The sequence below is a fragment of the Hermetia illucens genome, chromosome 4 (genome assembly GCF_905115235.1).
Source record: "Hermetia illucens chromosome 4, iHerIll2.2.curated.20191125, whole genome shotgun sequence".
Lineage (NCBI taxonomy): Eukaryota > Metazoa > Arthropoda > Insecta > Diptera > Stratiomyidae > Hermetia > Hermetia illucens.
In genome coordinates this window covers 156,856,810-156,877,042 of record NC_051852.1, presented here as the reverse complement: position 1 = coordinate 156,877,042, position 20,233 = coordinate 156,856,810, and the positions used below count along the sequence as shown (strand labels likewise).

The 20,233-nt window shown below is 43.6% G+C and overlaps 1 protein-coding gene across 1 annotated transcript; it reads right to left on the bottom strand.

Annotated features, from left to right (window-relative positions):
- Positions 1 to 5,103: 5,103 nt before the first annotated feature.
- Positions 5,104 to 19,815, bottom strand: LOC119654697 (protein deadpan). Its single transcript, XM_038060210.1, has 3 exons — positions 18,855 to 19,815; positions 18,644 to 18,739; positions 5,104 to 6,184 (listed from the first exon to the last, which is right to left on the bottom strand). The coding sequence occupies exons 1-3, from the start codon at positions 18,999 to 19,001 to the stop codon at positions 5,210 to 5,212; spliced, it is 1,218 nt and encodes a 405-aa protein (XP_037916138.1). The 5' UTR covers positions 19,002 to 19,815; the 3' UTR covers positions 5,104 to 5,209.
- Between the last annotated feature and the right edge of the window lie 418 nt (positions 19,816 to 20,233).

Sequence of the window (20,233 nt, the reverse complement as noted above, 5' to 3'; positions counted from 1 at the left end):
TGGGACTCGGATGTCGTCTCATTTGAAGTAGTCCGATGTCACGACTGCCTCTCGAGTCTTCCCTCGGCTTCCAGTGGGGTTTGGATAGCCACAAGGTCCCCAGTCAGGAACTCTGAAAGACATATATATTTTAAATTACGTTTAAGAATTATACAAGCTCATGGTTTTTCGCATGAGAAGTCTCAAACTACCTGCATCCTTGCTTCTTTCAGACTGCGAATCTGCCCCCGGTACACCCAGGACTCCTGAGCCAGCACTATTCCAATGTTCTACTTGGAACTTGCCCTGACAACTGCCACAGATGCAGCTTTCGCATGGTGGAGGTTTATATGGACTATCTTAGTGTTGGCTATTGGCTCCATTATCTTTTGGAGCTATTCTCCACTGTCAGAGTATCGTCCTCCTCCTCCGACATGAGGCTTGTCCACCCTAAACCCTAGTTTAAGCTCTAGGTAGTCCAGCTTCTGCTCTTCACTGGGCAGCAAGTCTACTTCCCTTACTGATTCAATCCTTTCCGCCTCTATACCCTCCGAGATTTCTTCGGAGACGTCGGTATGTTTTCCACCCGGTGTCCTCTCCGGGGTGTCTTTCCTCGGCCTTTCCCTGTGCACGTGCACAAGTATGTTGTCAAATCGATAGTTGAAATGGCAATTCCGACGTTTGATTGCCTCCAGGGATCGGTCATCTACCCCGGTCGTGAGGAGTCTACCTTTGCCCTCCACCTTGCTTTTGAAGACTCTCCATAACCGCATATGGAGATTCTCATTCTGAGCTATTAAAAGGTTCATGAAATCTTACGTCTCTATTTTTCCGGCTTTCAACACTGTCACTATATGTGCTCCTGGTATATCATAACCAGCACATTTTGACAGTTCTGCTCCTTCTCAGCCTGGTAATTTACTAATTATGGTTCTAAGCCACTCTGCAGTGCCTTCCCTCGCGCAGTCTACCAGTATGTAACTTAGTCGAAAGCGTATCCCGATGAACACAAGTTTCGCAGTCCATCTTTGCTGCACATCTGCTTGACGACGAGGTCTTCGATGCTCCTCAAGAATGCTCAGAAAACATTTTTGGCAGTATGACCAGTCGAATGCCCTTGACCGCACTAGCATAACTAATGGCGGGCTTCCTGATTCCTGCCTTCACCCCTAACCTACCCGGGTTTTCTCCTCTCTAAGGTTCTGGTTTGGATTTTTTGGGAGCATTCCCCTCATACGAGCTAATCTCTGCTGCTCTCCACTTTCTTGGCTCCAATAAAGATAGCTTAGGTTTACCCTGAGCCTCGTCAAGGGCCTGTTTTGGTTTTAGGCCTTCTTTCAGATAACACAGGTACCATTTAGCATATACGGCACTTCGACTCCCCTGTCTAGATCCGCAGCATTTTGTTAATAGTTAATAGTCACCTCGTACAGGGTGTGGCTATCACCACTCTCTAACGGTCTTGGTAGACGAGAAGCTTGGCCTCTGGAAAGCCACACATCACCCTAGGAGAGAGACAACTCACTTTCAGAGAGGGATAGGTAGCAAAGGCCAGAAATAAACCTAAAAAGGTAGGTCAAGAGAAATTCGTGCTTAATCAAAGCATGGGCGTATTGCGGCGGTAAACTTTTTAAAAAACTTGTCCGTCAATGGATTTTTAAGGCGTTGCCAAAGTGGAGGAGAATTTTTGAGCTGCCTGTGTGGATTCCTCCCTGTGGTTGACCGGCCGATTTAAAGGTGGTGGGTGGTTGGGTCCGCGGATTTGTTCCTTGTAGAGAATAGCGTGAAGAGAGTCTATGACCAAACAGTTCGGCTGTAAGGTTTTGAATTTCAAGGAAGTCTTGGTTAGGAAAGAACTGCAGATTCGGTTGTAGGTTACAGAAGTCATCATCATACCTTCTGAATACTTCAGCGTTCGACATTCAATATCCATCAACTTTCCGGAAAATGGATCTGGAACGTCTTTGAAGTCAGATGGTGCTAACGACATTAGGTGGATGAGGTGGACGTATATATAAAATAATGACATCATAGTCGCCAATACCGGAAATTATATTAACCTAGGTCTGGGTTGAATATCACCTATCACGAAGGCAGGGAAAACTGCAAAAAGGGGAAAAAGTGCTATGCGGGGGCTGCCAGCACCTGAATGCAACTTCACTAAAACTTCCCGGTCGGCACGCTTTTGTTTGCCTCTGCTCTAACCAGGTCCAGAAATTGACTTGACTTTGCTGCTATGATCGACGTCAAATGCTGCAGAACTTCGGTCGTGAACCATGTAAACCGGAGAAATATACACGTTCTTCGCTCGTGCCTACTCCAGTTAGAACTCAGGTCCGGACACAGAAAATCGTACAGACTCTTCATGGCGAGGATACATGCTCTAGGTCTGCCCGATCAGTATCTCTTGTGCTTCCTCGACCGCCGATTTCCATCTCCTCTAAAGTTCGTTCGCGGCATCGACTGGATCCAGGCCGCATCCGGTTTTTCACTTTTGCTTCCTGATTCTTAACAGCACTTTGTACTCAGCCTTTCACAGTCTGGAGGCACTCTTCCTTTATACGGAGCACAAAAGGTTATTTGGGTTTCCTCCTCCTGGATAGCTACCCAATCATCAATGTAAATGCTGGGGCTTTAAAGGTGCAGGGATTAGACAAGCTTGTCCTTATCCTTGCGGATCAATAAATTTGAGCGACCTGTTTCCTGGAGATCTAGTTGCAGGGGATGACTTAGAGCTTTACACGCCCTTAAACGAACTAAGATAGACGCCAGAGAATTGGTCGTCGCATGCTTTAACGTGGAACTCACGGATCACCTTAGATTAATATAAGCACTAGACGAATCCCCTTTCGCCTTTGGCGTCAAGGAGATGCTCGATGACGATTTCCGACAGCCTGGCCTCAACACTCGTCTACATCTCCGGCGCTAGTTTGCCACTAACGGAATTGCCTTTCGCCAGCGCCACACGTAAGCTGGCTCCTGGCCGTGTGGTTCGTGGCTCGTCGACTGGCTGTTGCTGCTTACCTGTTTGTAAAGGTTGCTTAACGCCAGTGCCCTTGTGCACTCTACTCCTGTTCGACTTCGTTTTGAGATCGGTTGGGTTTGAAAGCGGTTGGCTTCACCTTTTGCTGATCTGCCAGGTGTTAGCTGTTATATTCTTCAACGCCTGATATTTAACGAGGTGCTTTTCATCTTGCTCGTCGCTGCCACAGGCTCCCTTATTCTTCGCAATCTTGCTCAGAATATGTACGGCCTTCTAGTATTGCTCTTGAGCAGAATTCCAGTGGATCAATACCTCTTAGCCTGTTTCCGGTGACCGATTAGCCCTTGCTTTTGAAGGGGCACCTGAAGTCGACAGTTTCGGGTTAGAAGCACTATGGCTGGTATCGTTACATCCAGCTGGACCACATTGGATTCCAAGCTGGAAGTCACTAGTCTGCTTGCTGCCTCGCTTCGAGAGGTCCATGCGGTTTGTTTCAGTACAACGCTGTTGCAGCTGCCGCTGACTGTACTGTCCTCGATTTCGACTGTCTCCTGGCTGGACGCTAGCAACTCATCCTACGATGATGCGTCTGGCATCACCACCTCTTCTTCTGTCGTCCATTTTTTGTACTTTTCTTTTGTTTAGTCAATGTTTTAGTCCCACGAAGGATGTTATTTGAAACTGAAGGTGTCCAGGGTATTCAGAGATCGCATTCTAAAGACCAATATCCCCATTGACCATGCAGCCCCGCCGTATGTTGTTCCACCTCGACTTGCAGTCCTGTTAACACCTTTTACGGTGCAGGGAGGTCGATTTCCGGGCCGTTTCTTTGGCTCATCCCCTCACCAGATCCGCTTGCCCCTAACACATGACCAGCAGGAAAGCAGACTTGATAATAAAAATAATCAAAATAAACTTCAAAGTATATTTTTTTCTTTTATAACAGAACTATCAGTAATAATTAGAAATCACAGATACAAAAAAAATCTTCATTTTAACTAACTAAACAAACAAACTCAAATTATTCATATTCGCACAAGCTATTTTCGCATACATTCTAAATAAATAAAGTTGCAATTACAAGAGGACAAAATTGGAATAAGATTGTAACATGAATGTAAATGTTTTGATATTTCAAGAAAGATAAAAGATATTTTCATTTGAAAAAAAAAATCCAAGTTTTCTTGGTTCAATTTGAGAAAACCTAATGGGACAACTAGAGCTTCGCTCGTCTTTGAAGAGGTTTTGAAGTATTTTGTATGGTAGACTTGAAGGGTTGTGTAAAAAGGAAGCCTGGAAGGGAGGGAATAGTATTCTGTCACTTGGCTTCACAACTATATATATTTTATAATCGTCTAGAGATGAGACTAGTACCTTGACTTGCACGTAGTTATCATCAGGAAGTTCAATAAACCAGAGAGCGATATCCTTTCTTAATGTCTCTGGATGTAAATTCTTAAAAATTTAGCAGAGGAGGACTTTAGGTTACTTACTATTGCACTTTCAAGTAGATCTAAAATTAGACCACAAAATGCTTAAACGAAATTAAGATATTTGATTCGCGATAATCTTCTCTTTCTAGAAATAGAAGACCGAAAACAATATTGAAGGATCAAAAAAAACAAAAATGACTGACGGTTTCGTCCACGGCAGAGGCAACTCTTCAGACGCTGTCTCACCTCTGCCCTGGGAGTCTAGCTTAGACTAAACCAACTGGGGATTCACTTGAATATAATTCGCAACCATGTCGTGCTTTTGTGATGATATAAGGGAGCGTTTTTCCATCGTTTGCATGCTGCTACCAGGGCAGAGGTGAGGCAGCATCTGAAGAGTTGCCTCTGCCCTGGACAAAACCGTCAGTCATTTTTGTTTTTTTTTTTATTTTTAAATGCTTGGGTGCTATGCCCCAAACTAGGGATCCGTGGACCAAAAAACGTGGGAGTAAGTTGCTCCCCATTTGGTCCGGTCCACAGATTGACAGACCTTTTTGTGCTTGAACTATTTCGAAGAGGTGCCAAGTGACTTGAATATCATTTTGAAGTTCCCAAAACAACCCTGGTAAACTGCCTGTTTCTCACGAAAGTGCTTAGGTATTGCATAAGCTTAATAGAAGTTAAGAATAATCCCATTCAGGTAACATCTCTAGGCAACCGTAATTCTCTTGAAACTTAACATTAATATATACACAATATTTTTTAAGAACCTAAATAGTGCACCAGATTTTCTTATTAATTATATGACCAGATTCTACCATGGCCTCCACATATCACTATTGCCTTCCTCGGCATTCTGGTCCTCTTTGGTTAAATTTTCATTTTTTCCCGAATAATCCAGTTTCGCTTTCTTCTGAGGTCCTTGAAAACCTTCATCGTCCGTATGGATTCGTTTCTTTGCTTCCCTCAGTGGATCTTTCTGCAGTTCGCTGGTGGACGAAACATGCTGTTGTTGAAGGTGACCAGTTAGGGAGACAAACTTATACGGTTCGGCACTCGGTGGGGTTTCGAAGGAACTGCTGAGACTTTGACTAAGCGGAGGAGTTTTCACATGAAAATCTGAACTGGTGTGCATTGAATCATCCCCGCAACTGGAGATCGACGAGATAGGACTGAGGGGTGGGCTTGATGATGTTGCTGTATGTGTACTTGGACGATGACCTCCTATAACACTAGGTTTGCTGAACGCGCTGCTTCTTGAAAACGGTGACGAGAAGTCTAAGTTTTGCGCTGTTGGTATTGTTGCAGGAAAAAACGGAATATTCGTGCTGTTTGGCATTATCAAAGCAATCTCTCCTGATGGCAAGCGGGATGGAATCAGCTGGACTCCTCCCATTTGTATGCGGCCGTTATTGTTCATATCTTGAGGTAAAGGAAACGCCGAACTTGCGGCGTGTGAAGCTGTTGCTGGAAACTGCGATGCGAACGCTGAAGAGTTGGATCGATATCCAGCCGTGAAGCTGCTAAATGTTCCGATTTGTTCGAGGCCTGCCGCACAACTGTTCAAATGATTGGCTAATCTTGCTTTCACCCCTGTTTCAACCCCATCTAAAGTGCTGACGTAACGTATCACTTCTTCCGCGCATTCTGTAAAACCAGCTTTGAATTTATGCACCACAGTCGGATCGCTTTGAATCGCCATAGATAGTTGTTGCCGTTGAACGGATTGAAGATATTTTACAGTCATTTCCAGGATATCCGCCTTTTCCAGTTTTGTATGACGAGCAGGCTGTAATATAAAAAAAAATAAATGAGATGTGAATCAGATAAAAGTGATGTCATTTATCAGAAATATCAAATTATTCATTATTTCACTAATTTCTAAATATTCAGAATAGCCTGTGTGGAGTTGCCAAATCTCCCATCAGGCGCGTCCCTTCGTGCGGATAAAGCAATGCTCGGCGAATGTATCATGGGCATGCACATGCACGCATCCGGAGATGTGGTAAGTGGAAAGTAAACGCCCACCCGTGGATAAAAACTGGCTATGGGAAGGATACCCAGAAAATAAACGAAATATAGAGGAGGAGAAAGGGAGTTTTTTAACGGTGCGGGAGTTTTTGCGGTGAGCAAGCGGGCTCCCGACCGTCGATATCCAACGATCGCAGTGCCTCAGTAGTGGGAAACTTGGCTACTGTGGCAGCTGATGCTACAAGAGATAATGATGGAGAGGAAATTATGTTCACACCGGATCCTTTTAGGAGGAGTTCAAAGCTTGGGAGATCACCACCGATGACAATGGTTCCCTTTGGTAGTCGAGATTCGTCGCGGGACTCCGAAAGGAACATGAACAGTTCTTTGATCGACACCATTCCTTGTGGTGCAAGGCGTGAAAGTAAACGGGAACATACCGGAATGGCGTTCGCTACACTCGGGGAACGAATAAATGAACTGTGCGAGTTTATCAAGGAGAGGCGGAATATTGATCAAAATATTCGAGCCTTGATGAGAGGCATTAAATTGTCTTATATCACGGCACTCGAAGATAAGAATTCCCAAGCGTCAGGTAGCAAGGTCACAAGGAAAACACAGATGACGCCTCCCCAAGATAAGGCAGGCGGGAAAATGGGGAAACGAACTAGAGACGGTACCAGTGGGACTCAAGGACCGCAGCAAGTCTCGAAGAAGAAAAAAACCTCTTCACCAAAGAAGGCGGAGCCGGCGAGAGTACCCGCGAAAGTCGGTAATCTCACGATGGCAACCACAACACCTGCAAAAGTGGAAGAAACCAACGCTCGGAGGCCCGAACAATGGATTAACGTGAGCAACAAGAGGAAAAAGGGCAAAAAGAACCTCCGCCCGGAAATAACATTTATTTCCAAAAAGAGAAATAGGTCCTATGCCGACATCCTCCGAAAAGTGAAATCAGACCCGGAACTGATGGAATTGGGGGGATAGTGTAAGCCGTATCAGGCGAACGCAGAGAGGGGATTTGATGCTGGAACTAAGTAGATCCGCCGACAAGTCGGCCGATAATTTCCGCGGCAAGGTGGAAAAGTTATTAGGAGAGGAAGTTGAGGTAAGGGCTCGGAAGCAGGAGATAGTGGTTCGATGCAAGGACCTAGATGAGGTCACCTCACGGGAGGACATCTTTGCTGCGCTAAAGCAACAGTTCGCTAAGGTTGCGATATAGACCATAGTGCCATAAAAAGGATGAAGAAGGCATATGGCGGGACACAGACCGCTATTATTAGGTCGGAATCAGCTATTAAGTTGATTACCGCGAGCAAGGTAAGAATAGGTTGGGTCATGCGCAGGCACAGAGAGCAAATATCTCTAAAGAGATGCTTCAGATGCTTCGATTTCTAGCCAGCATGATAGGTCGAGAAGTCGCAGGAAGTGTGGGGAAGAGGGCCACCTCATCAAAGATTGCACCGGAGATCCACGGTGTATACTGTGTAGTGAGAAAGAGGGCGTGGACGGCCGGCATGTTGCGGGAAGCAGCAGATGTCCGGCACATAGGAGGGCAAATGAGATTGATACAAATCAATCTCAATCACTGTGAGGCAGCTCAGGACCTGCTCTCGAAACCATTCGAGAGTCGAATGTGGATGTCGCGATAATTTGCGAGCCGTACCTTGAGATCCTCTTGTCTCCGAGGGAGGAGATTTTCATACAGGACAAGAGGAAGGCCAGAACACCAGGAGCGTGGGGAGGAATACAGGGATCTGCGAAGCAACCTTAAGAAGGCCATACGGAGAAGCAAGCGGGAATGCTACCATAAGCTCTGCATAGAAGCTAACACGAATCCGTGGGTTACAGCCTACCAAGTTGTAATGAACAAGATCCGCGGGCAAAAATCACCTCAAGTGATATGCCTACGGCTCTTGTTGCAAATAATTGGAACTGTTTTCCCGCAGCAGGAGCAGAATTAAAATGCACCGCAACTGGCAGCTCAGCAGGACGTCTTCTCGATCCCTGGTGTTACCGAAGAGTAACTTCGGGAAATCTGCGGACGTATTGGGGATATTAAGGCTCCGGGATTATACGGAATTCCGAACAAGGCTCTGAAAGTGGCGGTCAAGGACAGACCAAGGTGGTTCGCAAGCATATTCGAATCGTGCATAGCGGAAGAAGTATTTCCCGCCCAGTGGAAGAGGTAAAAGCTGGTGTTGCTACCGAAGCCCTAAAAACCACCCGGCGTGCCCTCTTCATATCATCCTATTTGTCTATTAGACACCATGGGGAAGATTTCGGAGAGGGTGATATACAGCAATATGGTTTTAGACGAGCCCATTCTACGGTCGATGCAGTAGCATAGATCGTGGAATTGGCTCAAAATGCAATGGCCATAGGCAAATGTTGTGCTCTGGTGACGCTGGACGTCAAAAATGCTTTCAACTCAGCCAACTGGGGCTGGATTAAAGGCGCTTTTGCCAAACTGGGTGTTCTTAGTTACTTGGCTCGGCTAATCGAGAGTTACCTTTCGGACAGACTTCTCTGGTACGAGACAGACAACGGGCCGAAGGAGTACATTGTGACAGCAGGTATGCCTCAAGGTTCTGTATTGAGACCACTGCTGTGGAACATAACGTACGACGGAGTGCTTGGCCTACGCGTGCCGGAGGAGGCAACGCTGATTGGTTTTGCGGACGAGCTGGTGGTAGTTGCAATTGCAAAGCATCCCCAGGATGAGGAGATTTATGCAAATGAAGCTATTCATGCCATCAAGTCATGGTTACGAATGGCCAAGCTAGACCTGGCGGACGAAAACACGGAGGCGATCCTTATTGTCAACCGCAGGAAGATCAACACGGTTAATATCCGGGTTGATAATCATAAGGTCGTCTCAAAATCAATTGTCAAATACTTGGAAGTAATGATCGATACCAAGCTGAGTTTGAAGGGATACTTCGATTATGCGCGGGAGAAGGCAGCAAATACTAGCTCATCCATGGCAAGGATGATGCCCAACATGGGAAGGCCAAAGTATAGTCGCAGACTACTCATCGCGGGAGTGGTGAAGTCGACCCTGTCTGGGCGGGAGCGTGAACCACGCTGTAAACCGGCGGAAAATTAGTTCGGCATACCGGCCAATTGCGTTAAGGGTGTGCAGCGCATTTAGGACGGCGTCGACGGAGGCAGTGTGTGTCATCGCGGGAATGAGCGAGGCCCACTGGTTCTACGAAAAACGGAAGGCAAATCCAGCCGAGGTGAATGCGGATTTCCGAAAGGACATCAGAAGAGAATTGTGTGGCAAGTGGCAACAACGGTGGTATAATTCCGACGAGGGCCGGTGGGCCCGTACATTGATCCCGTGTATTGAGAAATGGGTCGACCGAAAGCACGAAGAATTGAACTACCACCTGACACGGTTCCTTACGGGACACGGTGGCTCTAGGAAGTACTTGCATCGCTTCGAGTTGGACGAGTCTCCCAACTGTCCTGAATGCGGTGCTACACCCGAAAACCCGGAGCACGTTATGTTCCATTCCATCCATTCCATTCCATCCTCTAACATGGTAGAAGAGGTACTGAAGTTGGAAGATGGAAAGCTGGATGGGGTGAATGAGGCAATAGTCGTGGTGCAGACAAAACTCCTGGAGTTGCATCGAGCTCGGAAGGCGGCGCGACGGAGACGCGATATGGACGTGCTGGTGTAAGGAACCAGAGCCTCCGCTTTCACGGCGGCCCCGCGGGGAGGGGCGGAAGAGTGGGGATGGTTTTAGTGGGTGCGAATCCCACACACTGCTGCAACTTGGCGCAGCAGCGTCTTTGTAAGATTTCCATCTCCATCCATAAAGAAAAATATTCAGAATAGATGCTACCTCATTTTTAATACGAAAAGATAAAAGATCGTATGCCAATCCAACAACCTAACGTCCTTCAATGCACAATACAAATTTCTCCATTCACTGTTAATTCAATACAATAGCGGAAACCATTCAAAATATTAATAACACCCAATCTTCACCAAAATTGAGGTGTACGAAATTGGCGTTAATTTATGAAGGCCTGATCATAACGATCACCAGTGCTATCCTTCGGCTGCAAAAAAAGTTACTCCAGCCTCAAAGTCAAGTGCCATATTATCATGTCCATACCATGTCCATTAATAAAATATAACAAAGGCAGCAAAAAAGATTTCTTGAGAAAGTTGCCGCCTCAATGTAGCAAACAGGTTCAAATTGTATTCCCACGCATTCAACGGAATTCCTTCAGTCGGGACAGCCTCACATACCCATACAAGATCGTCTCTGGGAAGAATAGTATGCGGATGTACCATACATGACTTGGTCAGATCTCAGGTGACCAAGATCGAGAAAAATGTTTCTTTAGATTTCTGCCGATTCTTGAAGTACGAAAAAGATACCATGGGCCTTTGGAGGCGATTTTTAGAAGACACCACAGTCGAGATCCTCCATCGATCGTTTAAGAATTTGCGGTTTCTGCAAAACTGGACAAAACACTTTCGCCTTGATCATAATTTTTGTGGTCTAGATTTTCAATCAATGCATATCCAGAATGGATGAATCTTCATGCATTACTGTGAAACGTCTTGCGGTCACTCAAATTAACCAGACGAGCCTTAGTACAAGAAAGAGCCCACTAAGATACTCGATCCGGAAAGATCCCATGAAAAAAACGTTCTTTGGGCGTTTTGAAAGCAATGCATGAGTCCCATGCACGGAACAGAACAAATCTCAGTTGTGCTAAGATGGACTGACCTTATGGAGATGATGTCCAGAAGATGCATTCATATCTATACTGTATGTATCTACCGATCACGGTCATGTATTTTCTTGGTCATGTCAGAAGCGTGGGAAACAGAATGATCGGGTTTCGCTGGCTTGTACTTAGTACCTCGTCTTTAGTGACGACGTGAAAAAGAAGGAGACTGTGCTGCGAATGATGCAGAGAAAGAAGCAAGGCCGACAGACATCCCATAGTGTATTCTTATATCTTTGTAATATGTTAGGTGATCGTATCTTTTCAACTTGAATGAGTTTGAGAGGTAAAATAAACTCTCAAGTATTTTATCGTACTTGAGCTTTATTGGAGGTATATAGCACGGCTCGCTTACCACTAGATCTTGATAGTGATTTCGATAGCGTAGTAGACATCGGACAATATGATTTGGTGATGACGAGGTTGGTTCGCATCATCGACATCGGAGCAATTGAAATTGACCATGGAGCTTATGCCCATGAAGATATCGACAATATCTTTTATGCCTACGCACTCTTTTGTCGTTCCGCATAGACATTTCAGATGGTGTGTTAATGAAATGAACTTTTGTGATCATAATCTCTAAACGGGGTTTTCACCGATCGAGACCAGCATTCACATTTTTTTCAGGATTAAAGTGACAAGCTCGTAAATTTTGTTAAATCTTAAGAAAAACCGCTAATAGACAAAAACTCTTAGAATTTTATCGGGAATATTATAACAAGAACTAATTTGTGTACAAATGGATATTGGTATTTGGTAAGCGGAGCATTCTATTGATACTGTCAATTTACGGATCTTGGCATTCCCATTTTCAAAGAAGGAAGGGTTATATTGGACTTCTCTGTTATAATCAGAATTATCGACCATTTCAAAGCATAAATTCCTCGGGGGAGTGGGAAATGTATCTAATTGAAAACTGTATCATTCTTTGGACCACTGATTCTTATATCCTACAGTCCTAAAAACTTGATCTTCAGCCTGAGGATCTCCCAATATATAGTGCATGTTCACGTCATCTGCAGATTCCGAAAAATAACGATACGATTGGTGAGAATATCTTCTTGAGAGACGCTTATCTACGTCTTTGCCCTGTTGCACTCCTTTGCTACTAGGATTGTAAAGAAGTTGTCTCTGAACATCGAGCCTCAGTCCACAAGGTAGCAATTCTACCAATCTTCCATTAAGAAATGATCGAGCCGATTGGTTAGCGAACGCACAACTTTAAGGTAGCAGCCTCATATCACTTCAAGAATAGCTCAATCATCTAATGGGTCCTTAAACTACTAGGAAAGAAAAGCTTCACGAAAAGAAGTTCACTCGATACGTTTGACAGACTAGTGACGGCCCAAATACCAATTTGCTGCTCTACCTCTAAAAGGAGTGTGTGTTCACGACATTCTAGAATCCCCGCGTAGAGTTGAGTTGGTTAAAGCTTGCAATGTTGCCCCTGGCATCATAAAGGATAGTCGTCATCTTCCAGTTCATCAAGTCCGTTACACCTAACGCTTGAATATTCAACAAGAGTTGAGGTTGTAGACTAAATCTCAGTCAATCATATCATCATCATCATCAACGGCGCAACAACCGGTATCCGGTCTAGGCCTGCCTTAATAAGGAACTCCAGACATCCCGGTTTTGCGCCGAGGTCCACCAATTCGATATCCCTAAAAGCTGTCTGGCGTCCTGGCCCACGCCATCGCTCCATCTTAGGCAGGGTCTGCCTCGTCTTCTTTTCCTACCATAGATATTGCCCTTATAGACTTTCCGGGTGGGATCATCTTCATCCATACGGATTAAGTGACCCGCCCACCGTAACCTATTGAGCCGGATTTTATCCACAACCGGACGGTCATGGTATCGCTCATAGATTTCGTCATTGTGTAGGCTACGGAATCGTCCTTCCTCATGTAGGGGGCCAAAAATTCTTCGGAGGATTCTTCTCTCGAACGCGGCCAAGAGTTCGCAATTTTTCTTGCTAAGAACCCAAGTTTCCGAGGAATACATGAGGACTGGCAAGATCATAGTCTTGTACAGTAAGAGCTTTGACCCTATGGTGAGACGTTTCGAGCGGAACAGTTTCTGTAAGCTGAAATAGGCTCTGTTGGCTGACAACAACCGTGCGCGGATTTCATCATCGTAGTTGTTATCGGTTGTGATTTTCGACCCTAGATAGGAGAAATTGTCAACGGTCTCAAAGTTGTATTCCCCTATCCTTATTCTTGTTCGTGCTTGTGTTTGACCAGTGCGGTTTGATGTTGTTGGTTGATTCGTCTTCGGTGCTGACGTTGCCACCATGTATTTTGTCTTGCCTTCATTGATGTGCAACCCAAGATCTCGCGCCGCCTGCTCGATCTGGATGAAGGCAGTTTGAACGTCTCGGGTGGTTCTTCCCATGATGTCGATATCGTCAGCATAGGCCAGTAGTTGGGTGGACTTGAAGAGGATCGTACCTCTTGCATTTACCTCGGCATCACGGATCACTTTCTCGAGGGCCAGGTTAAAGAGGACGCATGATAGCTCATCCCCTTGTCGTACACCGTTGTTGATGTCGAATGGTCTTGAGAGTGATCCTGCTGCTTTTATCTGGCCTCGCACATTGGTCAGGGTCCGCCTAGTCAGTCTTATTAATTTCGTGGGGATACCGAATTCTCTCATGGCCGTGTATAGTTTTACCCTGGCTATGCTATCATAGGCGGCTTTAAAGTCGATGAACAGATGGTGCAACTGTTGTCCATATTCCAACAGTTTTTCCATCGCTTGCCGCAGAGAGAAAATCTGATCTGTTGCTGATTTGCCTGGAGTGAAGCCTCTTTGGTATGGGCCAATGATGTTCTGAGCGTATGGGACTATCCGGCCTAGCAAGATAGTGGAGAATATCTTATAGATGGTACTCAGCAACGTGATACCTCTATAATTGCTGCACTGTGTGATATCTCCCTTTTTATGTATGAGACAGATAATGCCTCGTTGCCAATCGTCAGGCATTGATTCGCTGTCCCATACCTTAAGCACAAGTTGATGAACCACTTGGTGTAACTGGTCGCCTCCATATTTAACCAATTCGGCTGTAATTCCATCGGCTCCTGGCGACTTATGATTTGTTAGCCGATGAATTGCACGGACTGATCCACAAAATCCTTGCAGTAAATGCAGTTGGGCGACCGCGATTTTCTGCAGATTGAGAGACTGGAAATACCCGAGTTAGGAAATATTCAACGGCGCTGCATTTAGCGGATTGCTGCCATGCACCAAGAATGCGGACTCCACAAACAGCTTCCTTATTTTCCTTACCTTTTTTTAGGAATAAACCGCCGCTCTGTAGAGAACAACTTTTGCTATCACCATTACTACTGGCTCCAAGAGAATACGATGGGCATAGGTAACTCACAAAACACCCTTGCCGTTGTATTCCACTAAAGAACCTTTGACGTTAGCCATCAGCCGGCAAATCGCAAACATTCTAGCTGTAGTCTTGTCTGCGATGTTTAGAAGCTGCTTGAAGAAGCCTATCATGATGCGAGGTATGTGACCATCAGCTTCGACAAGATCGTGACTTCACCAACCTAAATAGGCAGGACTGTGGGAACCCTCTCCTTGGTTAGGGTTTATCCAGAGCTATGGAAATCTATGCTCAGTCACTGCTACATTCCCAGTGTATACTGAAGATTATTCGACCTTGCGTACCGCGACCATGCCCCAACATCATCCACATATCCGATTAGATGCAAATCACCACCAATCTTGAATAGCAGTAGACTATCGTAAGAGGTATTCCAAAAGTTCGGACCAAGGATAGGTTCCTCAGCCGGTCGCGATGTGATCCTCATTCTGAGCTATACTTTCCGGGTCTCGTAGAGCAGGGTACGATTCGTTAAAGAGTCCCTTGATATCCTCAAAAACAACCTGGCATATAGAAACAAATTTCCAGCGCCCCAAAACCCTTTAAAACTGTTAAGCCACTTGCCGTCGAACTTAAATCAAGCAACGACAGATTTTGTGCAATTTGAATACCTTTCGATTGGTTAAAGAGAAAGAAAGAAGGAATAGGAACCTCTATAGTTGGCTTGAAACTTCATACAATTTACTATCTCAAAACAACGTTAAAATATTGTTTCGGGGTTTTAACGCTCAATCTGCAAATCAGAAATAAGAATTTGCACCAAGGAACAACAGGAAATACAACCTTCATGAGGTCAAAAATGTCAATGGCCAACGCGTTTTTGAGTTCACCTCTGGTAGGAATATGATAGTAAGTCCCTTATGCTTTTTACATGGGCCCATAAAGAAGGGAGCTGGGCATTTTTGGAAGGAAAATTATTCATTTGTTTTGATTGGAACTAAAAAGGGTCAATATGGCGACCAGGGTGAAAAAGCCAAGAGTACAAAAACGGAAAAGCGGTCACTTTGGCAGTACACTATGGAGCATTAATGGTAATTCTGTGACTAATAAAAGAAGACAAGCTGACAAATTAGTGAAAAATAATCAAGTTTGGCTCCAAATCATCAGCGCAAAAGATAACCTGAAAATCTTCCCAACCTTTCGACACAACTCCAACTGGTAAGTTCGCATTCCCACAAACAAAAGACACTCATGCCAGAGTTGAGACCCATATTTCTTACAAGACACTTTTGTAACGATAAAAGGATTGCTGCTGGACTACCTTTCTTTCTCCATATTGGAGCTGTGGTACTTTCTTGCCAATCAGATGGTGCTCTTACTTCCTGAACAACCCGATTCAAGAATTCACTGAGCCACAGTCTTGGGTCCCAACTCTTCGCTTTCCAGAGGTCAGATGCGATTTTGTCTGGTACTGATTCCCGAAATACGATATTAGTATTAGTAAATTAAATTATAGCCATAAAAGGAAGAACCATTTATTCCACAATGCTGGCTACCAAATCACTCCAAAAATGGCAAATTAGACTAATATGTTGGTGTACTCAATCCTTGGCGCCAAAGAAGCCCCCGCGTTAGCTAAACAAAACTAGCTTTACATTGATAGACAAGTAGCGTCCTCCAGACTACAATATTTATTTTTCAATGTAGATATATATTTAGGAAGCTACTCACCCCCTTCATCAGTACAAAGCTACTTTTAGCCAACTTCAATAATTGGGTGACTCAAGAATCCTCAAAAGGCGATCGAATGACAAATCGATGACTCCCAATCAAACAAACTTTGAGTGGACTTGTCAACGCCGACACTCCTTCATTAATCAATATGAGAAACTAGTGGATGCTGTCTTTAAGCAGAGATGATTGAAAGGAGCACATTCAAGAAGCCCGATTTCCGCCAAACCTTATACTCCTAGGGTAAATTTTAAGGCCGTTGTGTTTCATAAATTTCAAAGGCTCTATTAAATTTTTTTCATTAAAATTCAATTAATTTAATTCGAGTATCGAGATGGGGTGGGTTTTAGGCGTCTCTTAGGATGAGTTCTATCAATTAAGGCTGTGCTGTTAGACCCGTCACTCCCATACTTCGCAACCTACGTAAATCTTACAATTTAAAAAGTAAGAGTGAAAATAATTAAGATCTAATGAAGATCTCTATCCTGCTCGATCTTCCCATGCATACATAGGGAATTCAGACTAAAGGTACGACCCCATCCACGCTACACGTCGCGCACTGCTTGTCAAAATACATTTATATGGTTTTCTAGGCAACAATACACCCTTGAGCAGTGTCGCATGCCATTTCCATCTAACGAACTCAGTTGACTGCTACCATTTTTCAGTTTGTATCCTGTTTTTAAAATGTCAAAAAATGTAGTTTTTTGTAGTTGGTTGACGCGTTAGTGCAATATAGGCGCGTCGCAGCAGTTGTGTTGAATGTAGGATGCGTTACGTCGCATATATGGGGTCGTACCTTTCTTCATTAGGTTTTGTGGGCAGCAATAAACACTTGAGCGATTCAGCCAAGCCACTCGACGCGGCCGAGTTGCGTGGCAGAGAATATTTTGCAATGTGTCATTTCTATATAACAAACTCAGTTGACAGCTACGATTTTTCAGTTTTAGTTTGTATCCACCTGTTGAACTGTCGAAATATGTAGTTGTTTGCAGTTGGCTGTCGCGCTAATGCAATATAAGCATGTCACGTCGCGGCAGTTGTGCTGAATCCAGTGTCCCTTGGCATAGCATAAATGGGGTCGTAACTTTAAGCTAAGCGGAGGGGGTCAACCGGGTCCAGATATTCAAGGATCGTATACCTCGCTGAACAGAAAGCTATTTCTTACATGCATACAGATATAAACAGAATATTCTGGAATTCGTTGTGAACGATAGACAGCAAGGTGACTCGGTCATCTTTCCAAATTCATCTTATCGCGTTTCCTTAATAATTCCGTTTGCAAGTTTCATTTCAGTCGTTAAACACGCTAATTTTTATCGACCAAATGCCGATTAAAACAATTTCCATATATGTATAATAGTCTCTGCAACGAAGCACTACCAATCGGGAAGATAAGATAGATAAAATGTGACCATTAAATTTTTGTGAAAATTTATTTTTTCTTAAGGGTTTACAGGCATATGCTTCAAAACATTGCAGGCTTTTTGACGAGTGCGAACGGATTTACATTGCATGAAGACTCTTGTTGTGGACAATTCTGTCGCACGAATGTTTCTCATCAATTTACCTAAATTCAGTACTTTTATTCGACACAAGCTGCATGGCGTTAATATTTGTACGGAAATATTTTTTGTGGCTTGCGCCGAAAATATTTGTGGCGAAAGTACTCGGCAAGAATGTTTATTGATATTGGCTAAAGTTTTACGATCTAACCAGCGTTCTCCTAATATCTGTCTTTGAAAAGCAGTGTACATCTTTTTGAGTGAAGGGTAAAGATTCTCTTCTGAAGTATAAATTTCTCAATTAATTACAACCTAGTCCTTCCTGGCTATTAAATTATTGAATGAAACTAGAGCGATTATTAATATTTAAATAAAATATTTTAATTTCAAATACAAGTTTAAATTCATGCTTGTGTTTTGCCTAATAGCTTCGATAATAAAGAGAATTGACTATTCTGCCAGATGTCAATTCTAAGGGATCAGAGACTTCCTTTGTTTTTAGAAGAAATTATTGTGAAACATGGTTGAGTGATGCCACCTCCCGAGATAGAAGACGCATAGGGTCAAAATCAAAAGTGGTGGATTTCTGAAGCTGATACGAAATTTGGGGATGCGAGGACCACTACTATAAATGTTTTAATGTATCAAAAAGTTGCGTTATAGGATGGAAACGTGATAGTCTGTTTAGCCTGTCTGATCTTTTCGATTTTGAGCTAAGCTACACGACTGGTATATGTAAACATGCTCTAAACTGAGGTCAAGTTAAAGAAATCTCAATTCGCCCACATGGTACTAACCAACCTACACTCCAAATCCTGCTTTGGTGGTTCCTAAAGCAAAATTTTCTTTAACCAGAGAGAATTTATCTAACAATTTCTTTAAAATATGACATTCACCGAATATGATTTACGAACCATAAAATATCAAATCTTCAACTTACGTCCTTCTTCATCGCCTCTAACATTAAAGACTTCATTTTATTCAACGATTGATTAATCCTTGCTCGTCTGCGTTTCTCCATTATGGGTTTGTTACTCTGCAGAAGAAAAATTCAAATGAATCGAGGCTTCTTATAATTCATCCGCAGATTGTTTATATCAATTAAATTTTATCTGATTTTCTCGATTCAACTTAAACTTGATATGTCTCACCTTTCTGAGTTCGGCTTTTGATAATCCCGTTGGGTTTTGCGATAATCGCGATGATGATGACAAATTATTATTAATTCCATCATTGCTATTAATTCCACTAAAATTATTGTTTTCAGCATCAAAATCGTCATCACGTGTCGGCATCATTTTGGTGAACTAGTTTATCCGTTGCTTAGACAAAACTTAAGATTATTCAAAGAAGCACTTGTGATTAGAACTGTTGTGTTCACTCCTCCTGTTACTGGTATTCCACAATTTTAAAACATTACACAAATGTTAGAAGTAATCCATGGGCTATGATAGAGCTGATAAAGCACTTGTTATAAAATTGTCCAGCCGAAGTGATAAATTCTCTCTAATTTCAATAATTAGGAATACAAATTTTCATGCAAAACAAACAAATGCACCCACACTCTAAGACATTATTCATAATTTCAAAATATCTTTTTACGGAACAAAACCGTGCACGCGATCTCCCACAACCGTTGGGCACCGAATCTCTCACGGAACTGAAAAATCCAGTTCACAAGGATCGAACACAATTCCTTAACACCCCAGCGAACTGATCGAAACGAAACACAGACGCCTTCAACCCCCACTACATGTGATCACTATTCAAAGACGACGCACAATTCCTTGGAAGGATCCGAGTCGAATAGCACCCTTAACTTAAGGCAACTCCTGGTTCCCACCCTATATACTGCCGTGTTGTATGTAACGCGATTAGAGATGACATACCTTCGGATAGGTGCGCAGGTAACATGCGGTATGATAAGAGGGAAATGACGATGGGCAATGCGACCCCGACCATATGAGCTCTGTGTGACCACGATAAACAAGAAATACGTATGCGCATCAAAATTTAGTCAACCACGCGAACGCTCGTGGAGGCTTGAAGTTCCGATCTGAGCATGGGAAAATTTGATAGTTATAAGAGGGGAGCCGGAAAAGCACGTTTGTTTTGCATTTGCCTCATGGAATTGTCGGAAGGGTATTGAGTGTGTTGAGGGAAGAACCCACTTGACATGATGAAAGTGAAACAGTTTAAATATCTGCCTGTAAACGACCGGGGGAACTCCCAACCGCTTTGAGTTAATAACTGAAATGGATGGTTATAAAATCGAAAAGTCCATTATTGTATTAAAAGATTGATTTCTTAACCATCGAGATATTGAATTTTATTGCATTCTCCAGTATTCGCAAAATGTACATATGACTGCCAACATCTGATGTGAATGTCTTTGCAATCTAGACGATTCAACGGTCGGTAGTTCACCTTAAATTGCAAAGTCCGACACTCGTCTAAAATCGACTAAAGATAAAAGTTACGAAATTTTATTGCATACATATGGAAAGGAAGTCTTAGTTTCCGCTAAAAC

Bases quoted from the DNA above. Each gene is read 5' to 3' on its own strand.
- LOC119654697 (XM_038060210.1), bottom strand. From the start codon at position 19,001: ATGATGCCGACACGTGATGACGATTTTGATGCTGAAAACAATAATTTT. The intron at 18,740-18,854 runs GTGAGACATATC...TTTCTTCTGCAG, and splicing joins CAAAAGCCGAACTCAGAAAG to AGTAACAAACCCATAATGGA. The intron at 6,185-18,643 runs GTAAGTTGAAGA...TTTATATTACAG, and splicing joins TAGAGGCGATGAAGAAGGAC to CCTGCTCGTCATACAAAACT.